This window comes from Buteo buteo, chromosome 12 (genome assembly GCF_964188355.1).
Source record: "Buteo buteo chromosome 12, bButBut1.hap1.1, whole genome shotgun sequence".
Lineage (NCBI taxonomy): Eukaryota > Metazoa > Chordata > Aves > Accipitriformes > Accipitridae > Buteo > Buteo buteo.
Genome location: NC_134182.1, coordinates 18,745,070 through 18,762,731, shown reverse-complemented (window position 1 = coordinate 18,762,731; position 17,662 = coordinate 18,745,070). Strand labels below are relative to the sequence as shown.

Sequence of the window (17,662 nt, the reverse complement as noted above, 5' to 3'; positions counted from 1 at the left end):
TTAGGTAGGCAACAGTTGCTACTGGGCTTGAGAAAGACTGCTGTCTCTCTACTAGAGCCAAACTGCATGTCTGAATCAGTATTCTTTCTTTTGCGCCTCTACTGTAAATTTGAGTAACGTATCCTAAAGTTCTGGTAAGTGGAGAAGGAACACTTACATAGCTAGGTATTAGTCTTAGCTGAGAACTGCAGTATGAGCACTAGCAAAATCATCTCTTAATTACCAGAGTTCTTGCATGGCAGGAGGGATTGTGTGCTCAGCTTTGCAGCCTCTCTCTTCTCTGACCCTGCAGTCCCTGGAGATTGGAAAGGCTAGAGGTAGGACAAGCTTGCATCCAATCCTGGGTGTGAGAAATAGGTGCGCGGGCTGTCAGTAAGCCGGTACACAACCCAAAACTTAGGCTGTGCCTAAACCTACACTCTATGTATAGTCAAAGCTCTGTTAGGTAGCTTTGCCAATATACTTTTTTTTTTAAATGCTGTTCAGCAAAGGACCCTTGCATGACTGAAATCTGAATGCATTTCAAACCTAGTTGTTTTGTTTCTTAAGCCCCTTTATTTAATTTTGTGCTTTATTTAATTTACTGGTCCAGTTAGATACGCTCTATTTCCATCTTCTGGTGTTCCTTCCAGTTCTCCAGGATGTTTGCCTGAGTTTTTGTGCAAACTCCTTAACTTTAATAGTGCCAGGCAATTGGTCTCATTATGGCACTTACCCCAAATGTTTCAAGATTTCCTTTGGAAGCCCATTTCAACATCTGATGGTCCTCCAGTCCACTTACTCTCTAGGCCATGAGAATATCCCATCAGATATACAGTCAGTTTATACTAGTACCCTGTACTAATATGTCTTGCCTTAAGGATAAGTCAGCATGAACAAGGGAAAAATCTAAGTTGTGAACTGTGTGGCTATGTTAGATAATAAACTGGGGGCAGAGGGTGGTGAGAGGAGGGCAGGCCTCTGAATATTCTTTAAGGGGTAGTTGGAGTCACTGAATCTGCAGTTATTCTTGTAGGCAATGACTCTGTTGGGTCAGTGACTTGCTCCCTCCCAACATCAATTGTTCATGTTGCTGGTTATTTTCACAAGGGCATCTTGCAGTACATGAAGACAAAACAAAAGGTGCTTCTTTGCCTTGTCTTTTCTATTAGTTTTCAGATACTTTGACTACTTTCAGAGACTTTTCACCACTTCTCATTTAAGGAGCTGTACTTGGCAACTCTTCCACTACCTGTTTGAAAGACGTATGCATATAGTGCTATCCCCTCTATGATCAGGTGTACTACTGTTATTCCTTTTCTGTAGAAACTCTTAAACGGATTTCTAGTCTTTGTGAGAAGGATAGTTTTAGAAAGCGCTTGAAGGAAACCATGGAACTTGGTCAGATTTTCTCAGTATATTACACTGCTATTAACACTGTGAATGCCTCTCTCTGTCACCAGTGCTTTTTTGTGGCCAGTCAGGTTGATCTAGGAATGCCCTAGTCCCCTTCACTGTCTCTTCCTGGTATATTTGATAGGCTGTGACAGTCTGACAAATTCAATGTCTCAAGCATCTGCTAAAGAACTTTGCTGGAGAAAACGGCCTCTGTAAAAATGCTGGAGTTTTGTGAACAGGACAATGTGGCCAGAGGAGAGGGCCCCACAGAGGGTGGGAACACACTTCTCCAAAGCCCCAATTCGTTATCTTAAGTGACCAGGAAAAGGAACACAATTTATGCCTTCCTGGAGGAAGAAGGCCCCACGGAAGCTGGGACTGTGCTTCTATCTTAAGCGATCATGCCAGCAGGAAAAGAGAGGCAACTCCACAATGAACCCCCGCCCAAAGCTCACTGACTGATTCCAGTGAACCCCAGGTGTGGGAACTGCGCATGTTGAGATCATCAACTAACACACTATAAAAGAAGAGAGAACAAGTCCTCAGTGCACGCCCTCCGGAACTGGGTCTCTACGCTGTCTGGACCAATGCTGGACCCAGGACTGGTGAAACCCTTCTCTCTTTCGCGCCCCCTCTCTTTCGCGCCCCCTTCCCCCTCCCCCTTCCCCCTCCCCCCAAAGCAAGGAGGTCTGCTCTGAACCTCTGACTCAAAGGGAGGGCTCTCCTTCTGACACAGTTTCATGTTCCTTTTTGCATTTCATTTTTCTATACTTCCCTCCTTTTCTCAAACAGTGGCTTAATGACATGTTGCAAGGTTCATATTAATAAGTTCCTGTGTACTTGGACAAAGTTAGCTAGGTTGAATAAATGTTGATTGTTGTTTGAACTCCCCTGGTCTTGTTTCACCTTAATTCTGACAAAGGAAATCCACGAACCTGAGTCGCTCCAACTTTGGGATGCGACATAGGCATCAGTTTTTCCTCTAAGAAGCACAACTTTCTCTGTTATCACTAATGGTTGCCTGAGGAAGCAACAGGATTGAGCAAACAAAAGACTTCTCAGGTGGATGATGTTGTATTGGAGGGAAAATACGTGCTGCGGCATAACTTGAGATAGCCAGTTACCGGACATTAATGCCTAAATGTGTTCATGTATTGACATGTATATGTAATATACTTGCTTTGCACAAAACAAAGACCTTGCTAGTGGTAAGGGTGGTATAATGAATTCCAGCATCTCACTGACTTTTCACATCGTCATTAGTTTAAACCAAAAATACAAAGTTGGATATCCCACATTGGACATATGAAAGCAGAATGTCTTTTCTTAGGAAGTCTGGGAGTGCAATAATAATGTTGATATTGATAATTCTTTAATATGAACCAGCAAACTGAGAGTGTAGTTATGACTGTTTTTTGCTTCAGTTAATTAAAATATAATCATACCTTACTTGAGCAACGTTTTATTAAAATTCGGAAAAATCCTATTATTAGAGAAACTGGCAGAAAATTAAAGGGTTCTGGCCCTGATGCATAATGGTACTGGCACAATACACTCCTTCCTCACAAGAGCTCTAGAACAGTAAGAAGTGGCTTGGCTTGAAGGCAACAGCTTGTTAGCTTTCTAGAAACAAATTTACAAGGTTTTGGTTTTTGGTTGGTGGTGGTGGTGGGGTTGGTTGTTTTTTGGGGTTTGTTTGTTTGGGTTTTTTTAAGAGAAAAGATACAATCTAGCACAGTCTTCCTGAATTGAGAATCCATTTAAATTCAGTGTGGTATGCCCATTGAATTCAAGTTGTTGAGCCATGGTAATTCATTTTTCTGTAGAGAAAGTTGGTCATTGCTTATGAATATGCAAGCAGAACAGACTTTTAAATTAACTGATTACAGAAGGTCAGTTAGAAATAATCATTCTGTCTGAAAATGCAGTTTCATGTTTGATTAAATTCTGGACTTTGAATTCTGTTATATTTTATAATTGTACTTTTCTCCAATGGGTTCAGTTTAACTTTGGGACCCTGCAGGTTCTTTCCTTCACAAGATATTGTTGGGGCAAAGAAATGTCTTTGCGCTCAGGGTAATTTTCAGAAGATCTATTCATTTCCCCAAATGGATGAGGGTGCAAGCTATATTTTCTTTTCTTTTTACTGGTCTAAGTTTCTGCCTGTATTTGTTTCAAAACCTATCTTTGTTTTACTCATTCTTGACATGCTTCTATGTCTGCGTTTCCTTGCTGTCTTCCATCTCAGATCCTCAGGCGTATCTGCTCTTATTTTAAAGATAACTACAGAAATATAGTTCAAATTTAGTCAACTTCTTGTGTCTTCTATTTGCAGTATTGGTGTTCGTACAGTATCAGGTGAATTTTGCCATATACCTGTGTGCATGGAGATGCAGTTTTTACTTCCATAAAGGAACCAAATGAGTGGTCTGTTCTTATAATGCTTTTTTGAGGAGAGATAACTGATTTGCATTAATTTGTTTGGTACAGTAGAGAAATAACTTTTCATTTCCATTGTCTTATGATTTACACAATAGTATTTCGTAAATGTTTTCTTTAGGGACTGTGTTTTCAAGGCCTTTTAAACTCTCTTGTAGTACAAATGTGAAAATAAAAATGGAAATACTGCTTGGCCAGTGAGATCTACCATGTGAAATATTGATTTTAATTTATGGGATTTGAGGAGAGAAAGAAATGGTTAGAAGAAAACAGTTCTTTCTGTATGTGCCACCCAGCAATAAACGCTCAAGAGGTGTTAGTGGATGATGTCCAAAACATCAGCTGTGAAGTTCCTGCCTTTTTGCTGTAGCTAAAATTACTTGTTTTGACAGGAAAGGAAAAAATCCAAGAACTGTTAAGAGTGAAAGACTTGCTATTTAGAAAGGGACACTTGAGGTAAAGCGTTGACATTGAGACAGTGGTCTGTTCTCTGGTCCACTGAGGATCTGAGGAGCTGGGGCCTGTTCACACTACCATCAGTGCATACGGAGTAACTCTTTAGGCAAAAGGTGCATGTGCGTATGTCTTGTGTTGAAATTAATCTTGTCTTCATGCTTTTTTCCTTTTACTTGCCATGTGTAGTTAAATATGTATGCCTCTCGTAACAGACTCCCAAGGGGACAAGTGCTGTGTACTCATGTGGATTAACTAATAATTAGTGCACTGGATTCCCTATTGCAGGATTTGTACATGCTGAGGGAATTAAGAAATTCCTTCTCAAAGCAGGTAACGGTACCATCTGCTTTTTGAGAGGCGTTGTGGGAGGTCTGAAAAGGAACAAACCAAAACTTGCTCTGATCCCTTAGTAAAGTAGGACAAGAAATATTTATGCATGCCAAGTCTTTAGGAGATTAATTTAGATAGTATTGTACTGTCTCTCTTTTGATAGTAGGCAGTTGTAGCTTTTAATGGTCTGGTTATCTTTTGTAAGAGAGCTTTGTCAGAGAAACAGGCAGACTTTTTCAGGAAGCGTGCACAACTTAAAAATTCTCTTCTGGGCTCAGCTTCACAGTTTCTGCTTCTCCAGAGCACCCTTAAAGTACAAAGATCAGCTATCCCTTAACTGCTCCTACAGCAGGGCATAGGGGTAATTTGTGTAGTAATCTTTGGAAGTTGAGTTTGCTCCATTTTCAGGGGAATGGTACTTGAGAGGCAGTGGTGCATTTATTCTATGTGAACGCAGAAGAGTGTTCTACATATATCAGATTTGCTGGGGTTTATTTTAGAGTCACCTTGGGTATGGGATTGTTAATCAAGAATCAGCACTGTGTGGCCAGTGGAAGAAAAGAGGGAAAATAATTTTATACAAAATGTAAGGTGCTTTTCTGGAAGCAGAATTAATTTCTTAGTATGTTGTTTTCCTGCTCTGTATTTTCACACTAATTCAAGGCCTTCAGGTATTTGAGATTTCAGCTAAGCATTTATAAGCTATTGTAATTTCTGCATCCAGTTTTCACAGCCTCTCACTAAAAATAAAAAATAAAATAAATACCAACTATCCCAACCTTTGCTTTATGCAACCTTTTTTATCTGTTGTACACAACAGCTAGTAGAGCACGTAAGGTCTTTAAGTTCTTTGGTTTTATTTGCCATGACAAAGGGCTCCTGATCCTGACTTGAACTGCTTTTATGAAATGTTAAGTTTTGATGTTTGCTTTTGCCCAAAAATGATCATTTCAAGCAGATCACTCCAGAAAGTTGTTCCAGTGGTGCTTTAGGGGAGAGGGATATGAAGAACTTGTGAAAATAAGATGACAAGTAGATGGCATGTAGGTTTATGGTGATTGATTTGAAACTGCAGCCTGTAGGATGTTTAAGTGCTGGCTGCTAAGAAACTGAAGCCTTTGAAGTTGTTATAACACTCCAGCCCTGCAAATACTGTGAAAAATATCTGTTGATAGAAAGATGTGAGCATATGGCAGATAATTATCCTGTGCCTTTTCCTGTGAGCAGCTTCCCTATGGTGGCTCATGAAGACTATAGCAAAGCAGGGACTGAAACCAGATATCCCAGTTTCTAGGCAAATGCTGTAACCATTGGACCCATATCTCCTCTGTATTTATATGGAGCATAAATGTTAATATCACAGTGTGATCTTTCTCATTTCAGGTAAAAACTTACATTGGTACTGATTTTAAGCCATTGTAGGATGCAAGTTTTGTGCATGTGGTGTGCAGAGATATAAACAAAATGCAAATCTGTACTTGCATTATTCTTTATGATAATTCTGGATGAAAGATGCTATAGAAATGCATTACCACTCTTATGGGCTTGGGAGGTTTTGTTTACTGACATTTTCTCGGGAAAGTTAATTTCTTGCTTAGAAATATAAAAGTACACTAACTTAAAATAAGATCTTGCTGTTGTTTCCTGTAGTATAGCCAGGAAAAACAGTTACAATCTGTCTTCTTTAAAATCACATTCCTGGAAGATATTCTAGCAACCTGGATATTTAAACACATTTCAAAGAAAAACAACTTCAGATCAATTAGAAATTGTTATTGCATTTTTTTTCTGATAGCATAGAATTATAGTTTGCTACAGACATTGCCTGGAGTTATGAAATAAGCAGTAACCTGTGAAGGAGGCTATGAATTAGCTACTTATGGAACACGAGGTGCATTGTGTTCTAGAAAAAGGGAGAAAAGGTAATCATGGACACTGAGTAGTTTGCATAGGTTTGGGTTTGGTTTGTTTTTTTTTTTAATTAGCTTTTTGGAAGGATAAAGGAAAGACTGCAAAGCACAGAATGTTCCAGAACAAAATTTACATGTGGTTTCTTTGCCAGCAGTTGAATAGTATGGCTACTTCGGAAAGCTAAATTCTGCATGTCTTTGCTAGTAGGGCTGAGAAGTTACTTTGTGGGGGTTTTTCACTTGCCTCACCTCTAAGAAGATTTCATTAAAACTGATACTGTGCTTGCAAATTTTCTTTGTCTCTTTTTGAAATCCAGTTGGTGTCATTGCTATTCATTTAAATGAGTTACTGTTGAAATGGCTTAAATTGCACTCTGTGGGTGGCCTTATAATATCTTTTCTCTGCCTCTTTATACACACTTTAAGTGAATTCATTTTCTCAACACTTTGGTCATGTTTGATGGTCCAAAAACCTTTCCCTATCATAATGCTCATTTACTATGCAGCCAACTCCTGTCAGGAGATAGGATCAAGAGCCAGGGAATTCAAAGATTGACTTTGCACCCGACCAAAATCTGTGGGGTTATACTTCTTAGTGAAAGTTATGCTTTTCAGTGAGCTTGTTTAAATTAATCTCTGGCAGATCTTCAGAACAGATCTCCTGAATCACTTTGGATTTCTCCAATGTACGCATAGTTTAATGGATACCTGTGGTCTCCTAGTCTCTGTATAGTAACTGAATATTATTTTTCTATTTATATTGCCACACAGCATAAGGTGGAGGGAAAAGTTAGTGGATGTTCATGCTATTGCTTAATTACTCTGTCTAGATAACCATTTTCTCAAAGACCTTTTCCTGAAACTTAGACCAATAATGAAAAAAGTTAGCAATTGCCAGGGAAGCTTCTGCCACAAAAGAATATTCAACTTCCTTACGTTGAATTGCTTACTCACTGATGGGTAGTTATTGGCCATCTTCTGTATGACAGTAGCTACAACTGTGTGGACAAGGATGCTTCTGGAGTCTGGTCTTTATTATACGGGAGTTCTCGTTCCATTACTTTTCCTGTAGACCATTTTGAATTCTTTCCCTAATTGGAAAAATGGGGACTAGCCAGTCATCACAGATGACATTACCAGGCTTTTGTGTCCACAAGAAAACATGTAGTCATCTTCTGATATTACTAAACCTGCTACTAAAATAAAATCCTTAAGATGAAGTAACAATTTACCTTTTTAGAAAATTAAAGTTACACAACTTGCGGTATGGCAAAGCCAATTAAAATGTTGAAATTAAGATCTGAAGTGTGGAGTTACTCCTAATTTTAGTGGAGATTCTGGAGAGGCATGTGAGCAGTGTCTAGACAGAAGAGAATTGTTTAATTGAGCCTCCATGTGCTCAGAAATTACAGGTAGGTTCTTCCATGATATGCTGAAAAAATGATAACATTAAAAATGGTTGTAACCAATCTGAGATGTACATGTAAGCCTTCGTACGAGATGAGCATGAATGCAGAACTAGTTGCAGATGTGCAGTTTGAGTTTATTTATACTTGTATATTGTACAGTGGGCCACTTTCAGTCTAGCTGGCTAACTTTTGAGTAATTTAGAGAGTTTGCACTGCAGAGTTCACTTAAAGATATCTATTGGCAAACAAGACAAGGAATTGGATCCAAGTCTGGATTTTTTTTATTTTAAATGCATTAGTGATTGTTCTGTAAAATTTGGTTAACTCTCTGGAAAGTCTGCAGAAATCTCATTTCAAATTAGAAAAGATTTATTGAGTGAAATATGTAACTTAGTCTGTCAGTACCCCAGTGAGTGTGCTAATTTTTTATATATATAAAAAATTATTTTAAATTGCAATTTTATAGCAATTTCAGATAAAAACTCTTTTCAGCATACATGGTATTTTGGTAAAATTTTGTGAATGTATAAATTTTGTCGGGGCAAAATTGAAGGTTGTAGTGAACAGAGCAGAAGGAGATTTTGATATAAGCCACAGAAAACTAAGTCTTTTGCTGTATACATATTTGCTGGTTATTTCTTTAATTGGGTTTTTCGTACCTGCCAGGCTTCAACAGTCTGGCTGTAGAAAATGAGATTATGTGTGTATTCATATTTCCAGTTTTTTTCTGAAGCAGTAACAACTAAAACTCATAATTTTGAAGTTGCATTCAGAGCATAATTTTTATGCAAGATCTGAGATTTGTGGCAAGACTTGGAGCCATGGAATACAGAAACACTGGAAGCTCCCTCTGTTCTAATGTTTTAAATTTTTTAAAATACTCTTTCTTAAAAAGCCATATCGGCTAGGGTTGGAATATAGCCTTCAGGCAAACAATCAGAAAATGAAGTGCACAGGCTACTACTCCTTCTTTTCACTCCAAAGCCTTTAGTTTAAGATTTTGTGGTTAAGACAATTTCCAAAGTCTAATAGTGAATACAATACTGCATTGCTAAATAAAATTTTATTTATAAGATCCTTTATCTCTAAAGAAGGAAGTCAATTTACTGTTGCAGGGACACTACTCTCATTGACTAAAGTGACAAATCCTTCAGAAGAAAAATGTTCTCAGAAGAATCATTATAATGCTGAAATTGTAGTGATTAAGACATTCTACAAGGGATCAACTTGAGAAACATCAAATTCTGATTTAGTTAGGTTTCAATAATGTATGTCACAGGTAGTTGCTTACTTTGTCCTTGATTTCAAAAATAGAGGGAAGATTAAAGAAGGTACCGTTTGAAACTGAGGGAAGAATGTAGTATGTATTTTGATATACTGTTGAAATTGGATCACAATAAAATGGTTTAAAAGTATTTTCAGATAAATGAATCTAGTGCTTAGGGCAAATAAGCAACACAAAGTTATGTAAAAAGAAATTTCATACAGTAATATGTCATTGTATTCGGAAGTGTTTGTGTTAAAATTTATAAATTTAGATCTTCTGATAAGAACAGCACTTCTGCAAAGTTAACAAAATGACTAGAAATGTAATGGCCATTTGCCAAATAACAAGCACTACAATAATATAATGCTAAAGTTAAAAAATCAATGTTTATTTAAATCAAGACTTGTGTTACAGAAAATTTGTGTAACGATTGTATGTTTACTCTTTCGTCAGTGAGAATCTGTTGTAATTGATGTATGTACTGGGTGAGTAGTTGAATTTTTCTGCAGGTGATTTGTTTTAATAATCAGTTCATACTTTGTTTGAATTTTTAGTTACTGCATGAAAGGTATTTAGTAAGGATACTATAGTCAAATTGTTCATTTTAATTCCTGTAGCTTTAAGCCAATACAGCATAAACACTGTTTTGATGCAGTGTTCTTGAATTCTTTGAAGAGAGCAATACTCTAGCTCCATGCTGGACAAATGACAATAGATTTCCTCTTGCTCTTTTTTTATTCTGTAGTGTAATGTTATTTAAAAACCAAAAGGTTCGGTTGCATTTAGGTCAGTTGTTAAAATATTGTTGGTCATTTCCTTTGACAGAACATTTCTATTGTGTTATACCAATGTTATTAGGAAGAAAGTTTATTCCCACTTGTCTGGCTGATATCAATACATACTGGCATGTTACATCCTCTGGCTTTCTGGAAATACTTTATTTGAGCAGCAGCTTGGGAACAGGAAATTTTAGGTTATACACAGTCTGTTTTCAGACTGCATGATGCAAAATGTGTTTCCTAGAAGATGCTGTCTACCTGACAAATTTTCTCTAATATTTTGTAGAATTGGATAAGCTTAAATGGGTTCAAGTGGGGAATAAATTTTTACCAGCTGTAGGTGGCAGACAAGGTAGAACAAGGCTTTCAGGCACTCTGTGGTATGTATTTGAGGAACTTATATGAACCACATTAGTATCTCACCCATTCACCAATTACTCCGGAATGTAGTTTACCTTTTAAGATATGGCAATGATAATATTCCCATTTTATAGGTCTTCTTACTGTCATGGAGTAAAAAAAACCCAGAGCACTTTTACTTCAAGCCACAGTCAAATGTGAAGTCTCTGACACTGTGGTAGCTTCTAAAGGCAAAGGTTCAAGGATCTTAGCTGTGCTGAGCAGCCCTTTCTACCAGGATCATAGTGAGCAGGAGAATAGGAGGACAGTGTAATTGTGTAACTGTTCATTAAACCGTTCATTCATACATGTAAAACAAAGCAAATTGTGATCAGCAGTAATGTACTGTTGTGTTTCTTAAGCTGAGCCTGTCACTCTTGGGTCAATCTGTAAATTATGTAAACATAAGGTCTTTTTCAAATGTGTACGCTAGAGTTAAGTGTTCCCTTAAGTGCTCCATCCACACTCTAAGATTATAAGTTTTTCTTTTTTTATTAAAGCAAGAGCAACATCTGTGTTTCTGAAGAATTAGCACCACCTTCCCAAACTGTTTCCCCCCAACCATTTTTGTGTGACAGGAGTGTATGGTTTTCATCCTAATCACAGGAATGAGTGATTCATAGAAAGTTAATGCAGGACTGCCAGCCATAGTCATTCAAAAATCATGAATCATGTTGCTGAAAGTCATTACAGTAGTCTATAAACCATGTTTATGAGATTAGAAAAAGGATTTTATTTCTAAATTATATTTCTTTTATTTTTGTCTCTTTTTTTAATAGTATGTAGGTAGTGCATACACAGATTTCTTTGCCTCTCTGGTAGCTATTAACTTAAATGAGAAGGGGTGGAGGGGATGGGTAGAATGTAGCTGAGATTCTCTTAAAATTGATCCTCTCCAGGACTGGGGACTTTAGGAAAAACAACATGTGGTAAGATTTGAGATAAAATTGCCTCAGTAAACATTATTATTTTTTTCCCCCTCCAAAAAAAGCAAGCTTTTCAAGGAAGCAATACATATTTCATGTCACTTTCACTGACAAATTAGACTTGTATGTTTTAAGTGATGATGCTGAAAATGAGAAATTAATTTTGATAGCATCTTAATATATATGGCTTCAGAGGGCAACAAATATAAAGTTGTGGAATGAGAAATGCTTGAAGTATTAAGGCATTATACACATATGCTGAAGTCTGTATAAAACCATTCCAAAGGGATATATCATGAACTGCAGTCATCAAGAAATAATAAAAATTATAAGCCTTTTTAATGGAAATAGCCACATAGAGATTAGGCTACAAGTAGATTTCATTGTAGAGCTGAAGGAATGGTGCCTGGTGAATAACTGATTAAGCTTTCTCTCTGCCTTTCCAGAGTATCACAAGATAAAATTTGTACACAACTCAATAATTTCTTTTCAGGTCAGAACTATGGAGTCTCACCTTGATAAGATCCTCTGTTTCAGTTTAAGTTTTTTGTAAACCTCTTCATAGAAACAAAAAATAGCCAAGGTTGGAAAGAGCCTTGAGAGATCATCTAGTCCAGCCCCCCTGCCTGGGCAGGGTCAGATAGAGCAGGCTGTCCAGGACCTTGTCCAGTCAGGTTGTGAGTATCTCCAAGGACGGAGACTTGACAACCTCTCTGTGCAACCTGTTCACTTGTATTTATTAGTTTTGGTGTTACACAAAATATGAATAGGTTGTATATTTTAGGGGACATGGTTTTTTTCAGTTTCATTCATTTATTTAACCTAGGTTAAGAAACATAATTTTTTGTGTTTGAATGCAAGGCAGTCTTAACATAGTTACTTCAAAGTACAGAAATATTTTCTGTCCTTTCATTGTAGAAAATGTTGCATACCAAAGCAGTTTTTCCACAGAAGAGGTAAAAAGGGCTAATGGGTTTTTTTGTCCTTGCCGAAGAATGGAAATGATGCATATAATTTGTTTATGAAATGTCTGCAACTTCCAGGACAAAAGTAGCCATGCCATCTGTAACTACTTCAAGTTCAGATACTGATACGTAATTTTATTTGAAGCTACTATATCTTATCTTCACTTAGTTGTAAAATGCAGACATCTTTGCCAGTTCTAAGGATCTTAACATTAACTGTACAATCCATGTAATTTAAAATCCTGCTGCAGCTAGTTTATTGTCGTATGTGTATGTGATATACATTTGCTTATACTCAAAGCTGACCAAAAGCCACATGACTATGTTAACATGCCCTGAACTTGTATCAAGAAGACCTGTTGAGGACCTAAGTAGTTTTGCATCAGAACTTCCTCATGTCCTATCAACATGGAGTACAGGGGGAATCCTCATCTGCCCTTAACATAGATCCATTCTAGGTCAACCAGATGTAGGCATGCAACATTGATAGAATACATTGGCTTGTAACACAGAAAACCTTCCTGAATAAAACTTACTGTGCATGGAAGACTGGTCTAAGCCAATGAGAGCAGTTAAACTGAGAGATAACATTGCTACTGTGCTACTGACGCAGTTATCTTCATTGTATTAACATTTTAATTTGTTAACTGTTTCTTGGTATACAACCAACTTTTAATAATAACTTCTGCCAGGCATGTTGAAGAGACTTGTGTATGGATGGCATTTTTGTTTAAGGGGTAAGTCAAGGTAACTCTAGTGAAGAGACAGTCAAGGTGAAGTAAAGCACAAGGTTGAGGCAACAGAAGAGAACCTATTTTCTCTGTCACTGTCAATATTACATCCACTATTTGAATAATGGAGCGGAGTAGTTTCCTTGGTTGGTGTTAATTTGGCATATACACTTTGACTGCTTTTTGAGTCAGATAGTGTGCAGGGTTATACTTACCTGATCCCTGTATGTTTCATATTAGTTTTAATTTTTAAATTAAAACTTTTCAAGTTCTCAAATGCAACAGTATAATTTTAAGGAAGAATAGAATGATAATTTGGGCCTATCTATGCCTGGTAGTAGCCCTGTTATCAGTTTTCTGGTAGGTCCATATATATGGACTCTTATTTGACATTCAGGTTTGCTTTTGCTGTTTGACCTGGTTTTCTTCCAAAGCGTGATACAATCTTTGCATCACAAAGTTTCCACGTGCGTACGTACTTCTGGTATTGGTATGGAAGGGGGAGTGCTTGTCTTTCTATTTCTGTAAACAGTTTTGGTCTCCATTCTTTTCTAATTCAACAGAATTTAGCTTCTTGGAATCCTTCAAACCCTGAATGCCTCCTGCTTGTTGTGAAAGAGCTTGTGCAGCAGTATCACCAATTTCAGTGCAGTCGATTACGTGAGAGCTCTCGTCTCATGTTTGAATATCAGACTTTACTTGAAGAGCCCCAGTATGGAGAAAACATGGAAATCTATGCTGGCAGAAAAAACAACTGGGTAAGCTATTAAGAATGTTTCTGCTAAAATGCTTTTCGTGATCCTTTCACTTTAATAAATACAGCTTTTGCCTTGGAAAATCTGGGTTGTTTCTGTGGATCTCTATGCTTTGTTTCCAATGGAGAAAGCTTCTATTTGACTCCAGCTCACTTTCTACACTTCCTGTTCTGTACATTGCTGTCATTTCACTACCTTAGTTGAACCACATTTCCAGGTGAGTACCTGGTTTTCAACCTGATGTTAGTTCATCTGACACAGATGAAAACTTTGAAAACTGTTGAAAAGTCTGTGCAGTATTTACAGGGCGCATTAAAATGTTTTGTGGAAGTTTGAGTTAGCTGTGAAGATTTGAGAGGCAGAATAACAGTGTTGGCAAATCAGCCTGCTTAGGGATAGGATGTATTAGGGTGTGGTTCCACAACTGAGTTGATTTAATTGGTAGCTGCAGCTGCCTGTATCTCTCTGGCACTTGTCTAAGCTGAGATGAGTTGTTTCAGGAACCTAAACTGGAGGGGGGGGGGAAACCTGACTAATTTGTTGCAGGAGGACGGGAGGAGGTGAGATGGGTTAGAGCAGTCATTTTGTAGGGCCATGTCTTCATATGACAATCAGAGATTAAACTGGCTTACCTGTTTCCTGCAGTTGTATTCTTTGCCTGGGAAATGTGCCATGCTGTGTAGAAACTCTCTATGTGTACAATCTCAGCCTTCTAAAATGAGGCTGTTGGCAATGTAGACATTTTGGTTAGTGTGTGATTTGATCTTTATTTTTTTTTAACTGAACTCTGCCACATAGTAAGCTTTGCAAAAATATTTTTTTTCCACTGGTAGTATATTTATCATGGGAAATTTGGAGTAAGATATATGAGGAATTATCTAATTGTGTTTATGCTGAAGCTGTCCCCCTCTTGCTTTCAGCAATAGCATCCTCTTACGCTATACTGGCCTTCAGAAGCAGTATCTTCTGAAATAGATGCAGTCTGAAAATTGATGAAGATTCAGCATTTTTGGTATCAGGGCCTAGAATTCAGCTTTATGTCACTTTAATCATCCTTAAGTTACAGGTGACACAAGAATGTTTACAACTCAGTACTTAAATTCATCTGTTTTTCTTTTCTTAGAAAAGTCATCTAGGCTTTTTTATCTTAAGCTAAGTAAATTATTCTTTATCAGAGAATTTCAGATCTCTTTTTATGTTTGTAGATTAGAATATTTCATTGAAATTAATTTGTTCTTAAATGTTATTCTCTATAACTTGCCTCACAACTTGCCACATCTGTAAATATCATCAGACTGGTTTAGTGAAATGCAGAAGGCTTTCTGAACCGTACTGAGATTTTATCATCATTTTTGGCAGCTCCGAAAATTCTACTCAAGATTGTAGAAAACTAGGGTGGTTTTCCTTTTTTTTTTTCTTTTTTTCCATAGGAAAGCCATATCTACTCAAACCTTTTGAATTTTTTTGGTGACTAAATAAAGAACTTTTTTTTGCATTTGAAATGCTGTCTTAGTTAAAAATATTCCAATAAAATAAATCTTAAATACATTTTGAGGCAAATCCTATTAATCATTGCAGAGCTATTTGAGGTTTCTGTAGCATGTACTTTGTTATCAAAGTTTACATTCTCTTATCAAGAAGATGCTGAGAGTCTTGTTTGGAGATCCTATGAACCTGGTATCTACATGACAAAGCTTGTTTGAGTGTCCTAAAACTCAAAACTATGAAATTAACTTGTGTAGTTCTCCTCCCTGTCCTTTACAACTGATTTTTTTTAGGCTTGGTGATCAGCACAATAGGAGTGTTTATCTGAAAAGCAAGAGGTAAAACCACGTTATGTCCTCTGCCTGGAAGTCACTGAAATTCATGTCATTGCTGTCTCTCAGGAATTGATAGTAGCTCAGCAGACTTCTGAAATAATCATCTGTGAATGAACCTTGCACAGTGTTAAGAAAGCAATAATTTCAAGTGCATGAGTTCAAAAACTTTGAAGAGGAGGCCTAAATTCAGTGCTGTGTCCCAAAATGGAACAGAAATTTGCTTTTATACCTTTGTTTCAGTATCTCCTATTTCCTGAAGTGATCTCCAAGATCTATGACAAATAGACAAACTGTTATCTAGCTTAGTAGCTTCATGTTGGCAGAGTACCAGCTGATACAGATGCCCATTAACTGTCTAATCTCTCAGTGCTGTGGCCAGAAATTCATCTGACTTGACCTGATGCTGTGACCAGCTGGTTGGGATTATGTAGGTGAGCACCATGGACAGGGACTGTTCCCTGCCTGTCCAGAACACTCTTGGAAGTAATACTTTTCAAAATAATCTTGATTGAATGACACAAAAGACCTAGATTGCAAGTCCTTATTTACTTCCACATCTTGGAGTAGCTGATGATTTGATTAGAGGCCATTCACCTGTTCAGTGGCTATCCCAGTTCATCAGACTGTATTTTACCAGAAATAATTTTCTGGACTACATGGCAAGTGTTGTATGGCATTTTTTGGAAGTTAAGTCCAGATAAGAAGCACTGTCTACAATATCCATTTCACTCTAAATAAAAAGCAAGTGCCTTGACTGTCATCAGAGTAGTCTTTGTGTTACACATGCACAAGAAGTCAGTGATTTTTCTGCATTCATAAGTAATACAGCATCAGAAAGTTGGCATCTATCCTCACAAGTAGTGTCATCATGTCATGGTTGAACCCCAGCCAGCAACTAAGCACCATGCAGCCGGTCACTCACCACCCCTGCCCCCCCCCAAGTGGGAGGGGGGAGAAAATTGGGAAAAGAAGTAAAACTCCTGGGTTGAGATAAGAAGGGTTTAACAGAACAGAAAAGAAACAACTAATAATGATAATGATAACACTAATAAAATGACAACAGCAATAATAAAAGGATTGGAATGTACAAACGATGCGCAGTGCAATTGCCCACCACCCACCGATCGACACCCAGCTAGTCCCTGAGCGGTGATCCCCTGCCCCCACTCCCTCCAGTTTATACACTAGATGGGACATCACATGGTATGGAATACCCCGTTGGCCAGTTTGGGTCAGGTGCCCTGGCTCTGTCCTGTGCCAACTTCTTGTGCCCCTCCAGCTGGGCATGAGAAGCTGAAAAAATCCTTGACTTTAGCCTAAACACTACTTAGCAACAACTGAAAGCATCAATGTTATCAATGTTCTTTGCATACTGAACTCAAAACATAGCACTGTACCAGCTGCTAGGAAGACAATTAACTCTATCCCAGCCGAAACCAGGACACATCAGGAAAGGTTTTGGAGTCTGGCTTTAATTTAATATATGCTCAGTTTTTGTTGTGTAGTGTTTCTATGTGCCATTGCTTTGCCTCTATTTTGTGACTACCAGGGACAAATTTTAAGGGCAGTTTTGAGCTAGGTGATGGTAGGGTGGATTACAACCTAACATTGCTTAAACCCTTTTGACAAATTATATAAGTGGCAAGGTACCATTGGAAAGATTTTTTTTTTGTTGTTGTTGTATTCAAGATCTTGTTTTTTCTTGTTTAGTGGCTGGAAGGTAGAATAAGTTATCTCTAGTTCATGCCTAATACATAGACAAAGAAACAAATTGGCACTGATATTAGCATTGCCTATTGTACATCTGCCTAATACAGCATCTTTGTCTATATGTGCTTAGTTGCTTGGGGTGAAACCTTTGCTTAATTTAGGTACAAAATCATTGAAGGAATCCAATTCTGTAGAATTTTTTCCTTCTCAGTTTTATGTCATGTCAGTACCACTGAAAATAATGTGCTTAGCAAACAATCACTTATATTCCTCAGCTGCCCTGTTTAGCAGCTTAACATTCATTTTGGAAAGCCAATTTCCATTGGCTTTGACCTCCAGTTTCCTTCAGTATTTTATTCAGCCTGTTCCTTTCTGAATCCGTATGCATA

The 17,662-nt window shown here is 37.6% G+C and overlaps 1 protein-coding gene across 5 annotated transcripts in view; it reads left to right on the top strand.

Annotated features, from left to right (window-relative positions):
- The window catches only part of BABAM2 (BRISC and BRCA1 A complex member 2), a 180,604-nt gene that overhangs the window by 42,701 nt on the left and 120,241 nt on the right, over positions 1-17,662 (top strand). For all 5 annotated transcript variants that reach the window (XM_075042888.1, XM_075042885.1, XM_075042886.1 and 2 more), the window contains exon 5: positions 13,552-13,746. In XM_075042888.1, coding sequence (XP_074898989.1) covers positions 13,552-13,746 — 195 coding nt within the window. The remainder of the gene's footprint in view (positions 1-13,551; positions 13,747-17,662) is intronic.